This window comes from Chrysemys picta, chromosome 7, assembly GCF_011386835.1.
Source record: "Chrysemys picta bellii isolate R12L10 chromosome 7, ASM1138683v2, whole genome shotgun sequence".
NCBI classification, from domain to species: domain Eukaryota; kingdom Metazoa; phylum Chordata; order Testudines; family Emydidae; genus Chrysemys; species Chrysemys picta.
The window spans coordinates 24,112,872-24,135,384 of record NC_088797.1 but is presented as its reverse complement, the minus strand read 5'-3'; the positions used below and the strand labels follow the sequence as shown (position 1 = coordinate 24,135,384).

The 22,513-nt window shown below is 47.9% G+C and overlaps 1 protein-coding gene across 4 annotated transcripts in view; it reads left to right on the top strand.

Annotated features, from left to right (window-relative positions):
* ABHD6 (abhydrolase domain containing 6, acylglycerol lipase) overlaps positions 1–3,184 on the top strand; it is a 35,249-nt gene extending 32,065 nt beyond the window's left edge. For all 4 annotated transcript variants that reach the window (XM_005288367.5, XM_042849801.2, XM_065550929.1 and 1 more), the window contains exon 10: positions 1,141–3,184. In XM_005288367.5, coding sequence (XP_005288424.1) covers positions 1,141–1,317 — 177 coding nt within the window. In that variant the 3' untranslated portion in view covers positions 1,318–3,184. The remainder of the gene's footprint in view (positions 1–1,140) is intronic.
* Positions 3,185–22,513: the final 19,329 nt, after the last annotated feature.

Genomic DNA, 22,513 nt, shown 5'->3' with positions numbered 1-22,513 from the left:
AAATAGGATGGATTTTAAAATAAAAAGGAGTGATGAGCTTGGAACTAATTTTTCTTTTTTAAAGAGTGTAGTGCTTGTGAAAGGTACCCTAGTGATAACTCCTTCCCCCTGGGAGTCCCTGCTTCCCCTCCCAGACCACCCATAGGCTACCTCTCTTTGCCAATGGGGTCATGTCCACCTTGAATAGAATTTGCCAGATGAGGGCTGGTTTCCCCTTCATCTGCTTGCCTGCCATGGAGTGTGGGCTGTATGGATCCTACTAGTCATCTTCCCTAGTTACCCTAACAGAGGGGGGAACAGACACTTCTGACAGGAGAGATGCTACCAGCACTGGTGGGAGAAGGTGCTTCTGGAGCCCCTGCTGATAACAGCTAAGAGGGAAACAGAGCCCAAACTGTGGCTGAAGATGCTATAGAGTAGCCTGAGTTGCCACAAGACCTCTAAACCAGGCAGGGGAGCCAGAGAGAAACCTAGTCTGTTTAAAGCCTTTCCTATGCTCATAGATCATGTTAAGTGATAGGGAAATTCAGATGAAATAGAAATAAAAGTAGGCACTTGCATTTGGACCGGAGAGACGTCTATGGTGAACATTGTCAGTGGAACTGGGTAAGTGGTGGGAACATTCAGACTCCGTTCACATTGGGAGCAGAACTCTGCTAGCCACAGTGCTCATTACACTTGGGGTTCTAAAATGGTTTCCCACATCAATATGGACAAGGATTTTTTTTTTTTTTTTTGGTCTGAAAACCATGTTAGCACTTTGTTTATAAAACTGTGCTGCAAGGGATAGAGGTATATGATTTACTCACTTACACTCATGTGTGTGCACAGACATGCACAGAGAGTGCCTAAATTGTCACCAGTAGGATTCTGTTGCGTGTGGTCAGTGCCTGAATTATTCCCACTGCCAGGCCTGGCTTGTACACAGTGCAGGAGGGCCAGAGGAGACACCTGGATATGAGCTATTCCTGAAGAATCTGATGTGGGGAAACAAATGCATTCCATAGTAATTTAGTATCCCACTTTGATGTAAAAATACACAAGAGATGGTTCAAACAGGGTCATGGAACAGCCAATAAAAACTTAGATTCAACTCTGAGACTTTTTTCTTTGGTTCTTACTACTTTTTCTGTCATTCAGGTTCTGGATGTTTCTGGAGCAGATGTTCTAGCAAAATCTATTTCTGACTGTCAGGTACATATTTTGGAAAACTGTGGACACTCTGTGGTAGTGGAGCGGCCCAGGAAAACGGCAAAGCTCATATTGGAATTTTTCGCATTGGTGCACAACACAGAGAACAATAAGAAACTAGCTTGAACTTCATGTAGAGTCAAGCACTTGAACATGTTTTAAGTTGTGAATTACTGATGCTGTGATAAGTTCTCAGGGATCTTGTACAAAACATGGCGAATGTGCCAGAGTCCCTGAGGAAACCAGAATCGTTGATATGTAAAGCTGTAGCGCTAACAACACACAGTGACCTAAAGGATCCATTGAGCAATCTCCAGTTTTTTAAATATAAAACTAGAAAATCAGAAAATTCTAGCCATGGAATGTACTGAAAACTTGGAGTTTTATGCAGCCCATGATATGTGATCGTATTTAATGTAAAACTTATTGGAACATAGGTGTTAGACGTTGTTAGAATATGGAAGGAATAAGTGAAGAGGGAGAACTTCATAGAGTGAGATTTAAGGTATTTCTGCTACTTAGAATCTATTGCATTGCATGATAAATTGTTATAAAAGAATTCTGATGTTCCAGGCATTAGCTGAAGTGCTGTTGATATAACTCATTAACTTATGATTTATGCAGAAAATGAAGGCAACACATAAAACTTAGTCCGCAAAAGGAAAATGAGTGTCTGTCTGGGATGTTTACACTTACTGTGGATGGATTTTTACTCCCTGAACAGCTCCTGTGTATATATACTGCCTTAACAGTTTAGAATATTGAGGTGTTTGTACAATCTGGCTTTGCTTAAAGGGGGATACTTTCTTTTGATGTTAAGCCCATGTATATAACCACTCAAATATGGAGAGCAGTTTCAAGATGGTTATTAAAACAAGTGGAGAAAAACTCCTGGAGCCATTTATTCTTTTAGGTTTGGGGCCTGATTAAGCAATAATACTGTATATAGATGAGTGAACGAACAAATTCAGGTTAACACAAGGGGTGAGCTCTTAGATCTTTTATATTATATTGTGTTGCTGAATATTTTGATGTACATAATGAGTTTCTTAATGAATTCTGTGAATTCTGTGATTGGTAATGTAATTGAAAACAAGTGTAACAGATGTAAGCTTAATGAGATAATTGTAATAATATTGGTTAGATGCTATACAGGCTCGTGTATTTCTTACACCTTTTACAATATGAATTGCTAGCAGATGTATTATAAGCTCCAATGGAATGCATTTTAAAATATAGTGGTGCAGAAAAGTACAAAATACAGTAGTGTTTCCTTTTGATGATTTGTATGTGTAATTAAATTTATAGTCGTAACTTTTATCTAAATGAAATTATATCAGAACAAAAGAGCCAGACTAGTTACGTTTTGTTATCTGTGATGCACCTTTTATGATATGTAGAGATTGATTCTGGACTGCCTCACCCCCAGAACTATGCAGCTCATGTCCCTGTGTATCTTCAAGATCAGCTGCTGTGCATGCATTCAAGCTATGCAGCAGTTCATGCTGCAGCACTGATGAGAATCTGCTCCTTGATCTCAAGCATTGCTTGTATTTAGTAGAAAGCTCAAGAGTGCACTGTCTCCTTGAAAGCGTGTGGGATGACATCATTATACACCTGCCACCACTCATTCCCTTTGGACTTCTTACTTGGACATCAACATTTGACATTTTTTCTAAACTGTAAAGATTCTTGTAGACTGTATATTTCTATTTAAGCCTGCATTTCTAAGAGCCACCTTTGAGCTCCTTTTCCAATGTACTATGATCTGTATATGAAACCCATTGCTAGTCTGTCTTTTATTTAAAGAGAAAAATCAGAAACATTACATTACATTAATTGCTTGGTCATTGTTTCTACTCTAGGAATAAATACAGACAAAGTGGCTGACAATTTTATTTGTGAAAAGCTGGAAAAAAAAGTTGTTAGATGTTTACATGGTTTCCAGAATATGCAAAGGACTTAAATTATTATTAAAATCTAGTAATTTACAGAGTGCTCCATGCATGAATTTTTCATTGGGGGGGGGGGGGGAGAAGGGGGTAGATAGTGGTGGCCATCGAGGGGGTGGGTATTTTGAAATTTCTGTGAACTGTGTTATTAAAGCCCCATTGCAATGATGATTACTTCAGAGTACCAAGGGTACGTCTACACTTACCTCCGGGTCCGGCAATCGATGTTCTGGGATCGATCCCGGAAGTGCTCGCCGTCGACGCCGGTACTCCATCTCGGCGAGAGGAGTACGCGGCATCAACGGGGGAGCCTCCCTGCTGTGTCTGGACCCGCGGTAAGTTCGGACTAAGGTACTTCGAATTCAGCTACATTATTAACATAGCTGAATTTGCGTACCTTAGTCCGGAGTGGGGGGGTTAGTGTGGACCAGGCCCAAGAGACATAAAGCTAGCAGTGAGGGCCAAATTCTGTTTTCTTTAACGTTGGTGGAGTTTTGCCATTGCATTCAATGGGAATACAGGATTTGGGCCTGAAAAGCTTCAGGTAAAATTGGATTTCAAATGGCAAATCAGGTACATAGGTTCTAACTGACACACATTCAGCTTTGAATAGAGATCTGCCACATTTTGCAGATGACTGCTCTAACCACTACGCAATGGAGTATTTTGATGTGGGGCTCTCTCAACCTCTTCTGTTGAAGTTCTTCCACTTACTATTTAGTTATTCAATTAAATTGGGCCAGAGAAAGAGAGTGACTCTATAGGCCCATGAATAGGGCACTCCCCTGAGAGGTAGCAAATCCCTGTTCAAATCCCTTTTCCTCCCCTGGTAGAAGGGGGACTTGAACCAGTGGTCTCCCACATCACAGGTGAGTGTGCTAACCACTCAGCTAAAGTTTATATGGAAGGTTGTTGTCACTTTGTGGAATCAAGCAGTCTTTGAACACTCCTACCAGCTTAGGTCCCACATATGATTTAGGCAGGAGCACCTATCTTCCCCCAGTTCAGGGATCGCTAGCAGAGATAGGTGCCTCCCTGCAGGAGAGGGGTGGGGTTTAGGATACACCCCTCTCATCCGCAGCTCCCATTTGCGTGTTTAAAACCCATCCTAGCATGCTGGGTTTTGTGGATCATAGTCCAAGGCACCTCTCCCTTCCCTTTCATTGTCTAAGGAGCGCAGGCACATAACTTGGGCTTTGTGGATTGCAGTGGTGTTCCTGTGGGTTTTTGTCTAGGTGCCTAAAAGTTAGGCGTTGCAATGCTCAGCGTCACAATGCCTAAATCCCTTTTGTGGTTTGGGCCTTCAAGCTCTCTCATTACTGATCTCCCCTTAGTGGATTTTGATGACTGTTAGATACATTGATTTAAGGGTGTCGGTATGACACAGCTCAGGTGTAAGACCCACCCATCAAATTTCTAGAGTAGGATAAATACATGATAAACTGGAAGCATTTGCAGCAATCTGGCATGAATGGTCTGATTCTCCATCCTTTTCTTTCTTCAGGCTGCTTTATTGGAATGAGATCCTCCCCTTGATCCTGTCTTCTTTCCCAGCACTCCATTCCCCTAATCCTTAATTCTCTGGGAAGGCCACAGACCCCTCGCAAGGGCTGCAATTTGAGAACCACTGTCCCAGCAGATCATCTCTGTAATAGCAGACCATTTTCTTCCCAAAATTAAATAGTAACCGTGGCATTCCAAAGAAGTTCAGTCAGAGGCAGCTAAATCTCGGTAAACCTCACTATTGCAACGAGAAGATCAAAGAAGCTGATCTTCAGACCCAGCCCAGAAACATCTGCAGAAAGCATTTCATTTTTGCTCAGAAGAAAACCTAGGATTGGCAAATGAAGAAATCTGGAAGGTGTCCCAGGCATCACTATTGTTCAAGGGCAGTGGGCTGAAGTACCACGAGATCTGCGTCTTAGGCAGCATCCCTCATCTAGGTGTCCTCCTGCCATAGTGATCTGTAACAATGTGTAGATCTTAACTGAAGTTAAATTTGTATTTGTTGGTCCTACTGTTTAACAGGCACCTTGATGGGTGTGTTGGTTGCAGGGCCGTCCGGGGGGCGGAGGGGGGAGCAAGTGGGGCAATTTGCTCCAGGCCCTGGGCCCCACAGGGGCCCCCATGAGAATATAGTATTCTATAGTATTTAAACTTTTTTTTATGGAAGAGGCCCCTGAAATTGCTTTGCCCCGGGCCCCCTGAATCCTCTGGGCAGCCCTGGTTGGTTGAATGCAGTTCTTGTTTTACAAAATGTTTACTCATGGGGTTGGGCTTTCATTACTGAAAAATCTAAAATTGACTTAAACTTGGGCTGCAGCATTAAGAGATTGAAGTGGCTGTGGATGCAACTCCAGAAAACTTACTTACTCAAAATGTTTAATGGGAAGCTGGCTAGACTCCTGGCTTCTTCATGGGGGACTGGCATAATGCAGGGAGTTCAGATTACAAATTTGAGAATGTTGCTGTTTTAAGTTATAAAAATCCATCAGTCGGTCTAGTCTTGTGCAGTTTATTTAAAGATGACGTCACTCCTGATCTATGATTAATTTTGAGTGCAGCTCCAAGGCACTTATTCCCTGCTGTTCTGTGATGGATTTAATCATTTCTCTTTCATACATTCCTGTGTTCTCAGGCTGTGACCACTTCAGCAAGGATGCACTCACTTATAGACCCCACTTCTTTGGCCTCAAAATACTTAACTCACTCAGCTACCCCCTGGGGCTCCATGGACCATAGCTTGAGAAGCAGAGCGTGTAGTGTGCGGTGTCCCTTTTAATCTCTGCTTCTGGGGTTGAATTTATGTGTTTTTAAAGCTGCATACAGAATAAAGCATTTGTAGAATGGATTTTATATACATGTATGTCCAACTGTGTTACTCTGGATAGATATAAGTAGCTGAGTTTTATTGCAGGGTATACTCAGGATGAAATTAAATGAACCTGCATCAAGGTGGCGAGGCAGGCTTTGTGGAGGTGAAATGCACCCCAACCATCCGTCAGGCCAGGGATACAGCATGGCCTCCAACCCCTAGCATTTGCTACTCCAGTCTATTTTCTAGAACAGCAGCTGCAGCCTCTGTGCTAGTTGTGTGATGTGGAATGGTCACTGGATCTGTGTAACCCCAGCTCCCCTGGCCTCTCTCTCACCATAACCTGACAGAGATTCTGAGTGGCATGCTGGGATGGGACATGTACCCTCTATGGGACAGATCCACTGATATCCCTCCTTCTGCACGGTCCCTCTTGGTGCTTATGTGATGCAAAGGGTCTGGGGTGAAGTTTCTGTGCATTTGCTTTTCTGATCCAATTATCAAACCAAGTATTATCCATTCTTCCCTTTTCAGAAATGTTCATGTGTATAACAAGCTTTGTCTTGGCCACAGCTATAGGGGGTGCAGCAACATATAAGGAAAATTGGGTAATGGGAGGGGATTATGTACAGGTGCCATACACGTTCAGCTTCATGTGTCCTTGTGTGATAGGGCCTTTCTCAGGGGTCACACTCAGGCCGCTTCAGCACTCTTGCCCCTTTCAAAGGTCTTGTGGGAAGTCTTTGTGAGCAGTGGAGGCTTGTCAGCTGTTTCTCTCTCAGCTGCTCTGCAAGAAGACTCAGTGCCTTCCAATGCAGAGCAGCTTCCTTTTTGAAGCCTGCTTCCTCCAGCTGCAGGTGTCTCTGGTAGGGACTGAGCCTCCAGGAGGAGCTCCTTGCCTTCTCCTGATTGGGATGGAGGTGTGCCCCACCACACCAGGCTTTTGTGGATTGCTCCCCCCGAATTGGCCTCAGCATGGTGGTCTTTGTGTTTGATATTCTCTCCTTGTCAGCTCCATCCCTGAAAAACAGTTAATAGATACAACATCTTAAAAATCCCCTCAGGGCTGAGATAGGGTTACCATATCTGAACTTTCAAAAAAGAGGACACTCCATTGGGGGGTAGCCCCACCCCCTAGCCACTCCCTCCCACTTCCTGCCCCCTGACAGCCCCCCCAGAACCCCTGACCCATCTAACCCCCCTGCTCCCTGACTGTCCCAACCCCTCTCCACACCCCTGCCCCCTGACAGCCCCCCCAGAACCCCCGACCCATCTAACCCCCCCGTTCACTGTCCCAACCCCTCTCCACACCTCTGCCCCCCTGACAGCCCCCCCGAACTCCCAACCCATCCACCCCTCCAACGCTCTGTCCCCTGACTGCCCCCCTTCTCTGACTCCCCAGCCCCCTTACTGTGCCGCTTGGCTTAGAGCAGGTGTCTGGCTCTGCGCCCCAAGGAGCACCCCGCCCGAGTGCTGCCAAGCGGCGTGCTGAGGCTGTGGAGGAGGGGGAAAGTGGGGGAGGGGCTCTGGCCGCCGCTGCCAGCCCGACCGCCGTGTTCCCTCACAGGGACACAGCCCCGTCCCCCAGCGCTGCCGGGCGGCGTGCTAAGGCTGCAGGGGATGGGGGGAGATGGGAAGGGGCTTTGGCTGCCGAGGCCCCAATTGGCCGCCTTGTCAGCTGCTTTTCGGTCGATAAATAGCCGACTGGGGGGAAATCTCGGACATTTTTAGATTTTTAGAAATCCCCCCCGGACAGCTATTTAAAGAGTGAAAAGCCGGCCATGTCTGGGGAAACCCGGATGTATGATAGCCCTAGCTGAGAGCTTGGGCTTTGAACTGATGCATTGAAAATCTTTCTACAGTTCTGACTGGCCTTGTTCTGTCCTGAGTGACTGTTTGTTAGCTCCAATGCTGCCTCTCCCTTACAGTCTCTTCCCCTTAGCATCACTCCACACCTGCTCCTCTTATTTGCTCCTCTGACCTGTCATCTTCAACCCCCTTCCCTTTTCTTTCCATTTAGATGATCCCCCTTAACTAAAAACATTGTTCCCTAGAAAATTATAGAACTAACATGACATTTGCTGCCATTACATTATTCACTCTGCTTGCGTGTTCTACCTCTTCCCCTGTCAGTGACTGGTCTGTGTAGATGGTAAGGTCTTTTGAGCAGGGACCATCTACAACTCTGTGTGTGTACAAGTGCCTAGCACAATAAGGCCCTTCTGTTGGTCCTTCGACTCCACTGTAATAAACACGATTAATAATGATAAACTACTGTGGTATAAAAATCCCAATAGAAGAGACCATAGTAGAAGCTAAATTCTCTCCTACTGTGCCATGAAATCATAAATGGAGAGACTTTGTAATTTGTATAATTGTCCCTAGATCTTGGTCTCAGATTTGTTTTGGGTCTAAACTTCTTACAAGCTGCAGATTGTTACTGTTGTGCTTTGCAACCCATTTGAACAAGGAAACCCCAAAGGCATAAATAAAAGTGCTTGTTACACTTGTATAAGGGGCAAGCCCTGCTCTGGTGAGGTAGGCCCTGCCTGACCAAAGTGGAACTCATGCTGTTCTGCTCTGGGAGTGGGTGGACAGGACTTGGAGAAGTCCAGAGCATCCTGTGTCCTGCAGCACCCCTCCAGGTGAGGGGGAGCAGTTGCTGCATAGGGGAGGCTTTAGCTGAGAATAGGCCATTTTGTCTCATGAGAGGTGTGTGAAACCAGATAGCTGATGCCCTGAGGGCACAGTTCCACGGCCTGGGACAAGAGAGATTTCTTCCTCCAGTCCTTACCCCTATGGAGAACCACATCCCAGAGCCTCAGCACTGATTTGTCACTTGAATGCTGTATGCTACCTTGAGTGGTTAATGAGGCATGTGTGTTTCTTTATAGAGCAGCATTTGTACTTTTATTCATAGTTATAACATGCATTTAGTGGGAAAGAGCTCCACCTGGAGGCTGTAGCAGATAGTAGCAAGCCTAGGACCTCACAGAGGAGATGGAAGAGGTTAACTGCACTCAGTCCTTGTCCATCAGGGAAATAAAAGGGGAAGCAGGTGGGGATAAGTATCTTAGTAGAGCCTCACACACCCTCACACCAGAAAAAGAAGGGAGACCACAAACAAAAAAAAGTGAGAGAGACTAAAACTGGGAAATGTTGGAGCCTGTTGGGGGAGTGCAATGAAACAAGGAGCAAATGACAAAAACGAGAGCAGTGGCAAGGAGACGCATGAAAACCAAGAAGGAGGTGAGAGGCCAGAGAGCATTTAGTGAAATGATATAATAACAAACACTAGAGCTGGCTGGGAAGTGCCTCACATTTAGCCTGGCTCTGGTTAGTGCTCACAGGGCACTTCTCAGCTTCAAAGTGCTTTACTACAACCATTGTCAATGCCACACCAGGGCCAGAGGGTCTTATCCCCACCAGGAGACAGTGCTGTTAGAGAAGTAAGTGATTTGTTGAGGGAGTCAGTGTCAAACCCAGGTTTAAAACTGAGGCTGCCCCTTGCATGTAATTAGCTTCGTGCACATGAGTAATAGAATTTGTAAGTGTCGAGTTTAACACTTTCACCAAGAATATAATTCTGCTCTGGCCTTTATAGGCTCAGCACCCACAACTAGGATCAAACTTGGAAAACAGCTCAGCGCCCATTTATGCCTCTAGCTAAGGGTCTGATTTGCCAAAGTGCTCGGCACCTACCACGTACCCCAGTGTGCTGAGCGCTTTAGAAAATCTGGCCCATGGAGTCTGGCCCTCAGCAGCAACCTCTCATGGCCTTGCCTCTCTTTGGTTCTGTCAGTTAGCCCACTCTACCTTTCCATGCTTCCACCATACTGCCCCTCCCCTGGGCCCCAAGAAACCTCCAGACTTCCCTCAGCCTTCAAGCCTGCTGGTCTGGGACACAAGCCATCAAATGTGTGACAAGTGACCAAAATGGGGAACAGGCATGTTTTGCTGCATGCTGCTCCATAAGTGACAGGTTATAATATTGTTTAGGTGTAAAATCTGTTCTTAAGGCTATTTTCCTACTCTGTGAATCAAATAAACCTTTCTTGTAGCCTGTCACAGGGTGTTCCCATGTGGGGAGAGGCTGCTGCAGGTCCCAAAGCAACCAGCACATAGGTGTTCCATAGCTTGATCATTTGAGGTCCAAATAGGGGAAGAGAAGGGGTCTCTGGTAGGTGGTTTGGGAAGTGGGTGCCTGCCCAGGCTTCTGATGGAGCACTGGCAGGAATGGGAGGATGATCCCTGCTCAGGCTGCCCTCCAATTCAACAAATGCAGCCTCTCCCCACCCCTAATTAGTGCTCTTTGAGCATTCCCTGTCTTATAGCTTCTGCTACTGCCCTCTTGGGATCCAGGAAGTTCTAGGTGCTGCAGCTCTGAGCCCTCTGCCCCTGTCCCACTTCAGCCTTCCCCTGCCTGAAATCAACTTTTGGCTCTTGAGCTGCCCCCCTCTTTCTTCCACAGGCCTCTCTCTGCTCCCTGAGAACCGTCCTGTGGAGCACTGCCTGAGCCTTCAGCAGAGCAACACAGGGAAGCTGCAGGGTGGATCCAGGAGGCCGAACAACGAATCATACTTCATAATGTGGTATAGGTGAGAGCTCTGCCTGCAAACAATATGCCCCCTTGAGCTGCGGTCACCAATAGGGCTTGAGGAGATTCCAGCACCATGCACTGTCGTGATGAAGGGAAGAAGAGTACAACCGGGGAGAAGAAAGGTACAGAAATAGAATGAATGTAGGTTGGTGGTGGCTGTTTCCTGTTACTTTCAGCCAAGGGACATCACAAGACTGTAGTGTTGCTGTGCTGCCCAGGAGTGGTGGTGTGTGTGCTCATAAATCAGAAGCACTTGCCAGATCCCTTACAAAATTCAAAATGGCTTCTCTAAGCAGGATCTGTTGTGCCTGTGCCTGCACAGGGAACCTCCTCTTATGAGATGTGCTTAATGCTGTGCCCTGTCTTTGTTTCTGCCCTGCAGTATGCGGGAGGCTGGAGGAAACTAGCTGGGCAGTGTGCATGATGTAGCAGGTTCTGCCCTCTCCCCTGTCATATTAGACCTGAGGTGAACTGGGGTTAACTTCTTCAGTGGCTTCCCTGTTCTCTTTTGGCCTTCTTTTCCTCTGTGGTGGAGCACATTGTCACATGGCCTCACTGTGTGCAAAGCTATCTGACTCTTCAAGGAATCCCATGGAAACCAATGGGACTTCTCACAGAGAAAGGTACTCCTCAGAGTGAGTGAGCATAGTGGAGTCTTACTCCCAGCCTGCAGACAATTGTGCACATGGTGGTGTGCCTCTCTGCTTCCTTAGGTGTCATTTAAGAGTAGTTTTTCTTGGAAGTGTGAGGAAAATCAAATTCCTCCCTTTCGGTTTATTATAAAAACAGAGTACATCGGCAATGAATAGTAACAACATAGCTGGCTATAGTTGCTCTTCATTGGTCCTCCAAAGAGTAATTGTTGTTCCCCAAAAGGAGATGGAAGGTCCATGAAGCACCCAATAAACAATGGGGAGAGTAAGGACTGAAAACAAACAAAACCCCTACTCTTTAATCAACATGATAATGTAACAAAACTGGTGTCTTACCAGGCACGCTAAAGTTACATGGTGGAACGTAACTTGGTAATTCCCCTGCTCTTTATCTAGTTTAGAGTGAAGGAGAGTTGTGGGACCCAAAATCAGTAGAACTGGTAGCTGCTGATACTCATGAATTGAGGCTCACAGATGTATTGACTGTAATAAAGAATCATCCACGTAGGGACTTAAATAGGTGAGTGCTTTTTTGATTGATGTTGAGGGTTTAGGAGGGAATATAACAGTGGTGACCAAGGTCCCTCAGATGCCCATTCTTTAATAGCCTTGGCAGAATGCATCTCCTAAAGCTCAGGCAAACAGCAATACCACCTTTGCGTCCTGCCAAGGGAGGCATTCATGAATGATTTCCTTGCCAGAATTAATATATCTAATTCTTTACATTTAAAATGTGCTAAATGTGGAGGTGTTGTCCCACAAAGCCACAGGCCTCTAGTGCTGACTTCTAGTCCCTGCCTTGAGAGCTTGCCTGTTAAATCTCAAAAGCCTTTAATTTGTTACCAGATGAAATCATGTAAAAGGGGATAGGGCTGGCCCACCACACCTCACAAACAGCTGGCTCCCTCCCATCCAATGCACTTGCAAAATACGTGCAAGCGTTACCGATAGCTAATATGCCTCTTACCCACGCCAGGCTCAAATTCAAAACCCAACAAGGTAAAAACATGCTGCAGGTATCTCAGTGCTCCTCATTTTTACAGGGATGGTGGAGATCTCTCTTCTGTATGATTTTTGGCTAGCAACCTGTCTGTTCACTTGCAGCTAGACCTGCTCCTCAGATGGAGAGTGTGTGTGTGTGTGTGTGTGTGTGTGTGTGTGTGTGGTGGGGGGAGGGCTGCATGGGGGAAACTACTCTGCACAGCTGAGCCCTCTCTCGTGCTAGTGTGTTTTTTCAGAAGAAAACTTTGCTGTAAAACCAGTTTGCTTGGAATAGGGAAGGAAGAGCCTATGGGAAAAGGAAGGATGGTCCAGTGGTTAGGGCACTAGCCTAGGACTTAGGAGACCTGGGTTCAATTTGCTGTTCTGCCACAGACTCTGGGCAAGTCTGTGGGTCTCAGTTCCCCACCCATACAATGGGGATAATAGCTCTTAACCTACCTCATGGGGGTGATGTGAGGGAAATAGGCTAAAGGGTGCCAGGTGCTCAATTACTGGTGTGTTAGGAGCCATATAAATACCTTACATGGTAAAACATTCCCCCTTCCTGTCTCTGGAATGCTGGCTGGGCTCCCTTCACTCCAGTTTATTGTAGGAGATAACGAAGTCCAAAGGTCTGAGAACCAGGCTAGGAGCAAGGTTTCCTGAGTTCTAATCCTGTTTCTGGCATGGCCTCCCCACATGGCCTGGGGCTAGGGTGACCAGGTGTTGTTTTTTGACTGGAACAGTCGAAAAGGGACCCTGGCGGCTCCGGTCATCACTGCCGACCGGGCCGTGTGCTCTGGAAGTGGCTAGCAGGTCCGGCTCCTAGGCAGGGAGGGGAGGCCACAGAACTCTGTGTGCTGCCCCCACCCTGAGCACCGGCTCCGTATTCCCATTGGTGGGTTCCCGGCCAATGGGAGCTGTGGGGGGCGGTACCTGCAGTGGGCGAGAGCAGTGTGTGGAGCCTCCTGTTCTCCCTGCCTACTAGCGTTGGACCTGCTGGCTGCTTCCAGGGCACGTGCAGCACTGTCAGGAGAGACAGGCAGCCTGCCTTAGCCCCGCTGCACTGCTGACCAGGAACCGCCTGAGGTAAGCCCCAAGATGTTGAAAACAAGATACCTGGTCACCCTAAACCCCTCATCCCTGGCCCCACCCCAGAGCCTGCACCCCCAGCCCAGAGTCCTCACCCCCTCCCACACCCCAATCCCCTGCCCCACCCCAGAGCCCCCTCCCACACCCTGAACCCCTCACCCCCCGCAGAGCCCTCACCCCCTCCTGCACCCCAACCCCTGCCTCAACACACAGCACCCTACCATGCGCTGAATCCCTTGGCCCCATCCCCAGCCTGGAACCTCCTACTGCACCCCAAACCCCTCATTCCTGGTCCCACCCCAGAGCCCGCACCCCCAGCCAGAGCCCGCACCCCCTCCCACAACCCAAGCTCCTGCCCCAGCCCAGTGAAAGTGAGTGAGGGTGGGGGAGAGCGAACCACCGAGGGACGGGGAATGTAGTAAGCGGGGGGCGGGGCCTCGGGAAAGGGGCAGGGCCTAGGGGGAAAGGGCGGGGCTAGGGAGTTATGTTTTGTGCAATTAGAAAGTTGGCAACCCTACCTGGTGCAAGCCAGTTAATTTTTCTGCCTCTATCTGTAAAGTGGGGATCATAATACTTACTGGTCCCTATCACATGAGGCTGTTATGAGGGTTAGCTGAATGTAAAGTGCTATGTAAACTTAACTAACTTAAGCACTGGCAGGATACCACCATATTTTCATTCCCAGCAAAGAGTATCTGTATCAAGGTCACTTCCTCTTTACTCTGTGTTGACCAACTGCAGCAAGAACCAGGCTTCTTCTACACCCCTGGGGTATAGGGACTCTCTCTTCTGGAGGAGGAGGTGCAAATCCTCTTACAATGCAGCACTTGGTGCATATTACCCAGGTGGTGAGTGCTTTGTTCCAAGGGGAGTATTTATCTGTAATGTGTCAGCATCCCCTCCCCATCTGCCCCCCAAAAAGAAAAGAAGGGGGGAAGAGAAAGAGAAACAGCATGTAAAATGGCTAAAAACCTGCTTGGTGTTGCTTTCATTTCAATGGCAGCACTCTCTCTACTTCCGTGTGGTACTTTCCTGGCTCTCTGTAGGTCTGCTGAAAGCTTGTCAGTCCTCCCCAGTCATGAGATCACTAGCACAAGAGACAACTGGGCCGTAGAGTCTCTTTACCTTTACCTAAAATGCAGCTACGTTGCTAGCACCTAAGGGTTAGGGTTCCGTTAGCCTTTTGCCTTAGAATCTCTCTGCCTATAGCTGCGCTGGCACTAGATGGCCAGTGTTAGACAGAGTTGAAGTCTTTTCAAACTTGTCTGTGTCGACTTGAACAGGAACAGCCATTGTGCTAGCTCTGTGCTGTGCCTCCATTTGGGTGGGTTGGTACCATTGAAGGACACTGGCCGAGTGCTGGACTCCGTGGGCTTTGTGTGTGGGTGGTGAGGAGAGGAGAAAAAGCTTGGCTTTTGTGCTGATGCTGTACAACTTTCTGTAGCATCATTGCTGAAGTCTTCAAATCAGTGAAAGGCTGCCACCTGCTGGTTCTGCAGGTGTGGACACAATATTGGATCCCACCTCAGAAAATCTGCTTTTGGGTATTAGGATGGAGCCAGATGATGTTAAAGAAAAGGTTCTGTGCCCACCGGCCTTTCAGTCTCCAGAGGGGAGCAGGAGGGAGAGGTTACTGGTTAGGTTCTCACAGTGAAGGGACAGTGACTTTCCCATCCCCTCCTGACCAGTCTCTGCAGTTAGGAGTCGGGAGGGGAAATGTCTGCTTCCGGTTCCTGAAGGCAATGTGGTATCTTTCACACACAAGCGTTAGCTCTGTAACCTTGTCCACGGAGCTCAGACCAACACAGCTGCCCACAGCTACAGTCTCAAAGGGCAGGGAGTGGAAGTAGTTGCCAGCCCCCGCCCCCACCCTGCTGCAGCACAGCTCCTTTCCAGCTGCCAGCACACTGCGTATTACACAGCATGGGTAAAACTTTAACCCCAGTGCACAGGGGGCCATCACCTCTGGCTGAATGTTGTTCCTCTCATCTGTTGCGTAGTTGACACTGTAACCCCGATAGCCTCAGCGTCTCCCACTTCCATACAAGTCCTTCACCCAGCTTTAAACAGGCTTTTGAACTTTACTCTGCATATGGACCACATTCCCAAGGGCCTCCACATTGCATATTATTCTCAGGCAAGAAACTTGAATTTTATTTCTCCAAAGGCAGTTGGATGTTCCAGCCTGGTCACCCTAAACCCCTCTGGGAACAGGAGTGGTCACTGCCTCCAAGAAATGGGCATGCTGCTTCCAAGCCCTCTCAAGCATTGAGGGGTTGGGCTTAGAACACAGATTCTGATCCCATGCATTGCCACTACAGTACTGGATTTGGCCCTCTTCAGTGCATGCTCACCATGGGTTGAGAACAGGGATAATCGGTGTCAGGATTGCACCACTGAGCCCTGCAACCTCACGGACCCATGATCCCCCGAAGACTTTGCATTCTAAATACAGAAGCACATAGATGCTATTGTATTTCATTAGTCAAGGCCCTTTTCCATGATATTAAACCACAGCATACAATTTCTCCTTTCATCCTAGTTATGTTTCCCCTAATGCCAACCTCCTTCCCAGCTAAATTTAGCAGCTCTTTATAAGCCTGAAAGATGAGGTGACACTTTCCACTGTGGCCAGTAATGGTACGCTCCCTACCAAGTTTGCTGTGGTCAAACATATTCATTTCCTGCCTAGCCTTGCTTAAAGTAAGAGCATGCTGATACCCTCCCATTTGGCAAGGAAATGCCACTGGATTTATTTTATTTTAATACTTTGAAGCCAGCTGGGAAAGTTTTTCAACACCAGAAGCAAAATTCTGGCCTTCCTAGAATCCCTCCTACCCCTTCCCCCAGCCTGCAGTCCTGACAAGAAAAGCATCTAACTCCCTGTGCTCTGAATTTCCCTTGCTTTCCTGGAAATCTGATTCACTGTTTAATCCACTGATCAAACTCAGCTGAATACAACTAAATCAATAGTACAGAGTGTCAAGGCTGTGTCAGGCTGTTAGCTCCCAGACGAAGTGGAGATTTCTAGGAAACAGTTAGTTAAGAAGGGGGCACCATGAAGCTTTCCCCCTTGGGGGGGAGGGATAGCTCAGTGGGTTTGAGCATTGGCCTACTAAACCCAGGGTTGTGAGTTCAATCCTTGAGGGGGCCACTTGAGGATCTGGGGCAAAATCAGTACTTGGTCCTGCTAGTGAAGGCAGGGGGCTGGACTCAATGACCTTTCAAGGTCCCTTCCAGTTCTAGGAGATGGGATATCTCCATTAATTATAATTAATTATTGCTGGAGAAAGCACCCAGTTGGCAGAGCTAAACTGGGCCGTGGGCAGAACTGCTGTGGGGAGCAAAGACGGGCAAGGAAACCGCTTTATGGTAACGTGTTGTATGTCAAAATGAGACAGCAGCACTTTCTTCACCATGCTGATGCCAAAGTTGTTGTTCTGGGAATGGGAGGCAGCGGTCTCAGCTCTTGAAGAGAGTGGTGCTTTCCTGCTACCTAGCCAGTGTGCTGACAGGCTCTGTGAAGTATGTCTATTGCTCTGTCACTGAGAGGGGTTATAATGTGGTGCCATTGAGGGCCATGGGTTGGAGTAAATGGAGAACCAGTCTACAAGTCATTAGTTGAAGTTCTACAGGTCATTAGCTGGAGTAAATGGAGGACCATTCTACAGGTCATTTTCCACCCCTGGGGAAAAGCGACATCCTCTCAGAACAGTCCAGGGGAGAAGGCTCCTCAAGTTAGCAAGGAGTCTTCCTGGCTGGTTGGGGAGCACACCCTTCCCAAGTCTAGAATATTTTATCTAGTTCCTCTAACCCTAAAGAGATTGTGTTCACATGAGAAATTCATGGGCCTCAATAATAGCTTGGCATTTTCAGAGGGCTGTGCCTGCTCCTACACTGACTAACCCTAATCCCCAAGAAGGTTTGACCATTGTTTCACTCAGCTGAGCTCTCCAGCATTAAACCTTTGCTTTGTTCTCTTATTGACCTCAATAGAGTTTACAAGCCCCTGTTAGACCCCTGGCAAAACTTCCTTGTGGAAGAAAGATGCAACCCCTGAATCCTTGGTGTCTGTAGCTGTTCCTATTAAGCTTCTCTAGATGTCAGCACACCCGCACGATCACACTGCTTTCTCCCTGTTCTGAGCTAGTGCTCTTGGAGGCAGGTTTTATCTCAAGTACGTTGTAGGGTTCTTCCCTCAGAAGGAGCTTATAAAGCTGTAGGTTTCATAGCTAGTGCAATGAGTGGTGGTGGTTGTTGTTTTTGCTGTGTAAGGCAGAGACCCCAGGAACCATGAAGTGTCACCTGGGTTTTAGATTGCTTGTTAGCTCTCTATTTCTGCACCGTAACTGATTCCAGAGGCCTATGGATGGTTGGGTCATATTGGCTGCACTAAGCAGGCTTTACCTAGTGGTATTCAGGAAGGAATGAGTTAGGAGGCTCTAAGCAGTGTGAGTTGGATCTGGGAAGAATCCTGGAATATTTCTGCTGAAGAGTAAAGGGAAACATTTAGCAGATTAACAGGTTAGTTTGGTTTCTACTGTGATGGCCTTGCCAGCATGTGCAGAACTGCAGAGGGAAGGTGACCAGCTAGCCTAGGAGTTTCTTCTGTGTCTTTGGTCTCTGGTCTCCTGTACTCTCCAGGTAAAGTAATAAAGATACAATTCAGTCTGTAGTTCCAGGCTGGCCCATGAGGAGCTGGTTTCTTGGACTTATTCCCTTTCCCAGCTGGAAGGTTTGTTTCCTCTGGGCAGGGCTGCCTCCAGTGCGCCCCCCCCCCCAAAAAAAAGACGAGTGGTGGCACTTCGGTGGCAGCTCAATTGCGCCACTTCTTCTGTGGCAGTTCGGCAGCGGGTCCTCCCTCTCTTCCTCTTCGGTGGCAATTTGGCAGCCGCTTAAAGAGGAAGAGACGGAATGAGGGACCCGCCGCCAAACTGCCGCCAAAGACACGGATGTGCCACCCTGATACCGGACGGAGTGTCGCCCCTTTGAGTTGGCCGCCCCAAGCACCTGCTTCCTACGCTGGTGCCTGGAGCCGGCCCTGCCTCTGGGTTCCATTGTTTCTCTCCAGTGTGATGCTTTCTCCCACTGGACAGCGCTGCCAATGGGTGAGCTAGTGTAAAGAAAGGCAAATCGTATTTAGTTTGAGCCCTAACTTTCTGCCGGGAAAACTTGTTCTTAGGTTGAGCATAAATGAAATGCATACCACCTGCACCCAGCACTGAGTCCAGGTAGGGACCCCTCTCTCCATTTTGGTGGGCAGGGGTGGCCACAAAAAGACATAGGCACATATACAACAGAGCTATAGTGTGCAGAAACCTGCCATTGGTGTGAGAACAGGAAATGGCCAGATATAGAGCCATTTTTATGGGGAATAGGATGTGCTCCATTCCCAGCTGCTTCTGGTTGTGCTGCTATGAATGGAAAATCTGATGGGGATGCTTTCTGGTCATTATAACATCTGGCTGCCTCTTGAGAAATAAACACACATTTTTTGCCTGATGGTATCATAAAACAAGGAGGTCTATGGGCATGTGACCTGTGTCCAGAGTAAAGTTCAAAAGCCTGTTTGGAGTTGGAGGAAGGGCGTGCACGGGGGTGGAAGGTGCCGAGCTGTCCGGGTAGGGTGTCTTTGAATCCCAGCCAGTTGTGCAACAGATAAGAGAACAAAACTAAATAGGAACAAAATTAGGCCAGGGTGAGGGCTGCACATGAGATCAGTTCAGAGTTTTTTTGGTTTTTTTTAATACTTGTTTTGCATAATGACCTGTGAGCAGCCAGAAGGGGCTGTGCAGCAGCAGGGCAGGGGTTTGCCACCTGCTTTGGCTCCCTCCCCTTTAGGATTGTAGCTGTGGGCAGTTGTGTTGGCCTGACCTCTATGGACGAGATTACAGTGCTAACTCTTGCGGATGCGAGTTACCATGTTCTCATCAGGAATTGGAGCAGAGATTTTCCTTCCCAGGTCCAAATTGCAGTAACCAGTTAGGAGAGTCCCTGCTCCTTCGTTCTGGGAACCAAACTAGTCATCTCTCTGAACTGCCCTCTGGCATTAGGCGTAGTTTTGACTTCTATATTTGGGGGGATAGGGGACCAGCCAGCGCTGTCCATCTCGTGCTGCCCCGAGCTACCTGACGTCACTGCTCGCCTCCCCTGAATGTTTGAAAACCTCTGTAGATCCAGAGGCAACGCGTGGGATGAGCACGTGTCCCTCCCTCCACTATCAACAGTTACGTGTTGCCTCTGGGTAAGGGGGGAGCCTGCCTGGGGAGGTAGCAGTGACTCAAGCTGTTTTGGGGGTGGCTGAATTTTTTAATTGTGCCCCCCACTACCAAAATATGCAGTTTGGGGAGGCAACACCCCTCCATGCCCCCTAATTTCTGCCAATGCCTCCAGCTCCTCCTCAGGCTGAAAGCTTGAGCTTGGCGCAAACTATCTAATCTTGGGCCAGCTCTGGACTGTCAAACCCAGTGGGTTTCAACCTTTTTTCCCCCCCGCCATTTGCGAACCCCTAAAACATTTCAAATGGAGATGCAGACTCCTTTGGAAAGGTTAGACATAGCTTTGGACCCCCAGAGGTCCACAGACCACATTGGAAACCCTGGGTCCAGCCCCATCAGAGATCTGCTAATGCTGCTACTATGGGTTGTAATGTCGTACCAATTGCCATTAATAATTCTGTCCTCTGGCTACAGCCCGGAGCTACAGAAGCTCTGCGGTCAGTGTGGCACCCACTCTGCAGAAGGGAATACACCCCTTTTACTGTTAATGCAATGTGGAGTGAATGCACAGAACTTGGTTACAGCATCTTGCTTCATCCTAGAACCCCAAAGAAGATGTTTTGAGGTGGAATCCAAGAAATGGTCAGTTCCTGCTGTCACTAACAGGTGGCAGCATTTCATCACTTTTAAAGGATTGGGGCCTTCAGTGTTAATGCCACCGGAATCATTGTACCTTTGTAGCACTGCAAGATCCAACCCAGCTGACTGCAAACCCTGGGGCAGAGTCCTTCAGCTGTACCATCAATGACCCAAATAAGGGCAGAGAACAGAACCTGCCCCCATGAATAAATTGGCTGCTGGAGTAAAACAATGTTACCCAACCATTATTTGGAAAGACCCATGTTTGTTTGACTCCTGGAAGTTTGGCACTTGTAGCCTTGGCCATGTTCTGGGTGAAATCCTGACCCCATGGAAGTCTACTGTATAACTCCTGTTGACTCCCCTATGCCAGGATTTCACCCGCCAACTCCAAATCTACAGTTAGTTTCTTTAGTCCAACGCTGACTTGCTCCACTTCCTCTTGGAACCTTCAGAACACCTTAGGGAGTAATTAATGCATCATCAACTAGATCTAGATTATTGGCCCAGTCCATTTTCATGCGATTCATAGCACACTTCATGCTGCGTTCTTTGGTCAGTGGTGGGAAGGACAGCGGTTACCGCTTGGATATTGTAAAGCAAGTGTCCAACATATGCTGCATAGTCTATGCAATGAGCAGGCCTTTTCCATCCTTCAGAGCCGATAGCTCCCAAGGTCAAAGTCTCTTATTTCATAAAATGTCTAGACTTGGAAGTTTACTGGCAAGTCAGCTATGAAGAGAGTTAAATCATTAACTTGCTCTGCAAAAAACTAAGATTTCTGGCCTGCTGGTGCTGAAAGGAAATACTCCCAGTTCTGGGGTATTTGCTACTGACTCTTTGGTGTCTTATTCTGAATTCCAACTTGCAGCAAGAAACTAATGGACTAGAAAATTCCTGGCAGAGAGCCAAATTCATGAGGTGATGAGTTGGGGGCCATCATTAGGAGACAACGATGTTGCAGTTGTAGGTTTTGATTGCAGTAGAACCAAGAGGACCCAGTCAGGATAATCTCCTTTTATATTAGTCCCTGTACAAAAGTATGCCCCCAGACTGCAAAGAGCTTGTTGTGACCCACAAGGATGTACATCAGCATTTAACAGATGAAGTAAAAAGTTAAGTAGATAAAATCTTTGCTGTCCCCATCTGCCCCTCAGCCTAGCCATCCTGACCTGGCTGGCCTCTCACAGACATTGCTTGAAAATGAGAGGAGCAGTGTCCTTCCCGTTGTGTTCCGGCAGGGAGGCCTACACTTGGAGCTCTTGGTTGGCACAGGTATTCCAGTGTTATACTGGCAAAACTATAGCCGCAGGTTATACTGGCAAAACTGGGCTTTTGCCTGAATAGCTTATTCCAGCCAATCCCTCTTCCCCAACCCCCACAGGCAAAATAAACTGGCCAAAGTGCAGTTTTGCTGGTATAACCACATCTTCACGGGCAGGGACAGCTCTGTGGTTTTTGCCACCCCAAGCACGGCAGTCAGGCGCCTTTCCGCTGGTAATGCAGATTCGGCGGCATGCCTGTGGGAAGTCCGCCGGTCCCGTGCCTTCAGCGTCCCGCCGCCGAAACCGTGGGGCCGGCGGACCTCCCGCAGGCATGTCGCCGAAGGCTACCTGACTGCCACCCTCACAGCAACCGGCAGCCCACCCCCCGCAGCTTGCCGCCCCAGGCACGCACTTGGTGCACTGGTGCCTGGAGCCGCCCCTGTTCACGGGCTTCTGTTTGAACAGCTCTGCCAGGCAGGGATCACACCTCTTACCCACTCCTGTCTGGCACAGGTTTGCCATCAGAAGTCTGTAGGGTAGACCTGACCTCTGTGTGTAAGGGGCAGTGTGGGAGGAGGCACAGAGGTGGTTTTGTGAGAGGTGGACAAATGGACAGTGGTAGCTAGCATTGTTGTGGCGTGGCAGGGGGGTGAGGGAAAGGCAATGACAAGTAGGCAGAGTTAGGGATTTGAAGAGCCCCTAAACCAGTTCTCTTTTGTTCATAGCAGTGTTTTGTCAAGGTTGAATAAAGATCTAAATCTTCTTACATGCTTTAAATGGCCCTATATGTAGCCCTGAGACTCACCGGGTTAGGTGTGAGGTGGGTACTCTGTATAAAGTAGCGTAATGCAGAAACCACAGGGTTGATTGGTTCTTGTGTGCACCGGGGCTAAGTGGTAGTTGCCCTGTCTGTTGGGCACCCATTGATGATACTGTTGCAACTAACGTTTTAGGCTACAGTAACTTACTGTCAAAGGAGGGCTGTGCAGAAGCATGTTATGAAAGAAGGGAGCTGCCAGTAAACTGGTTAGCCGCCTGTCTTTGTGCCTAATAAAACAGAACATCTTGTTAAGGAATCAGAGGCGCCTTGTAATTCCTCCAGTATAA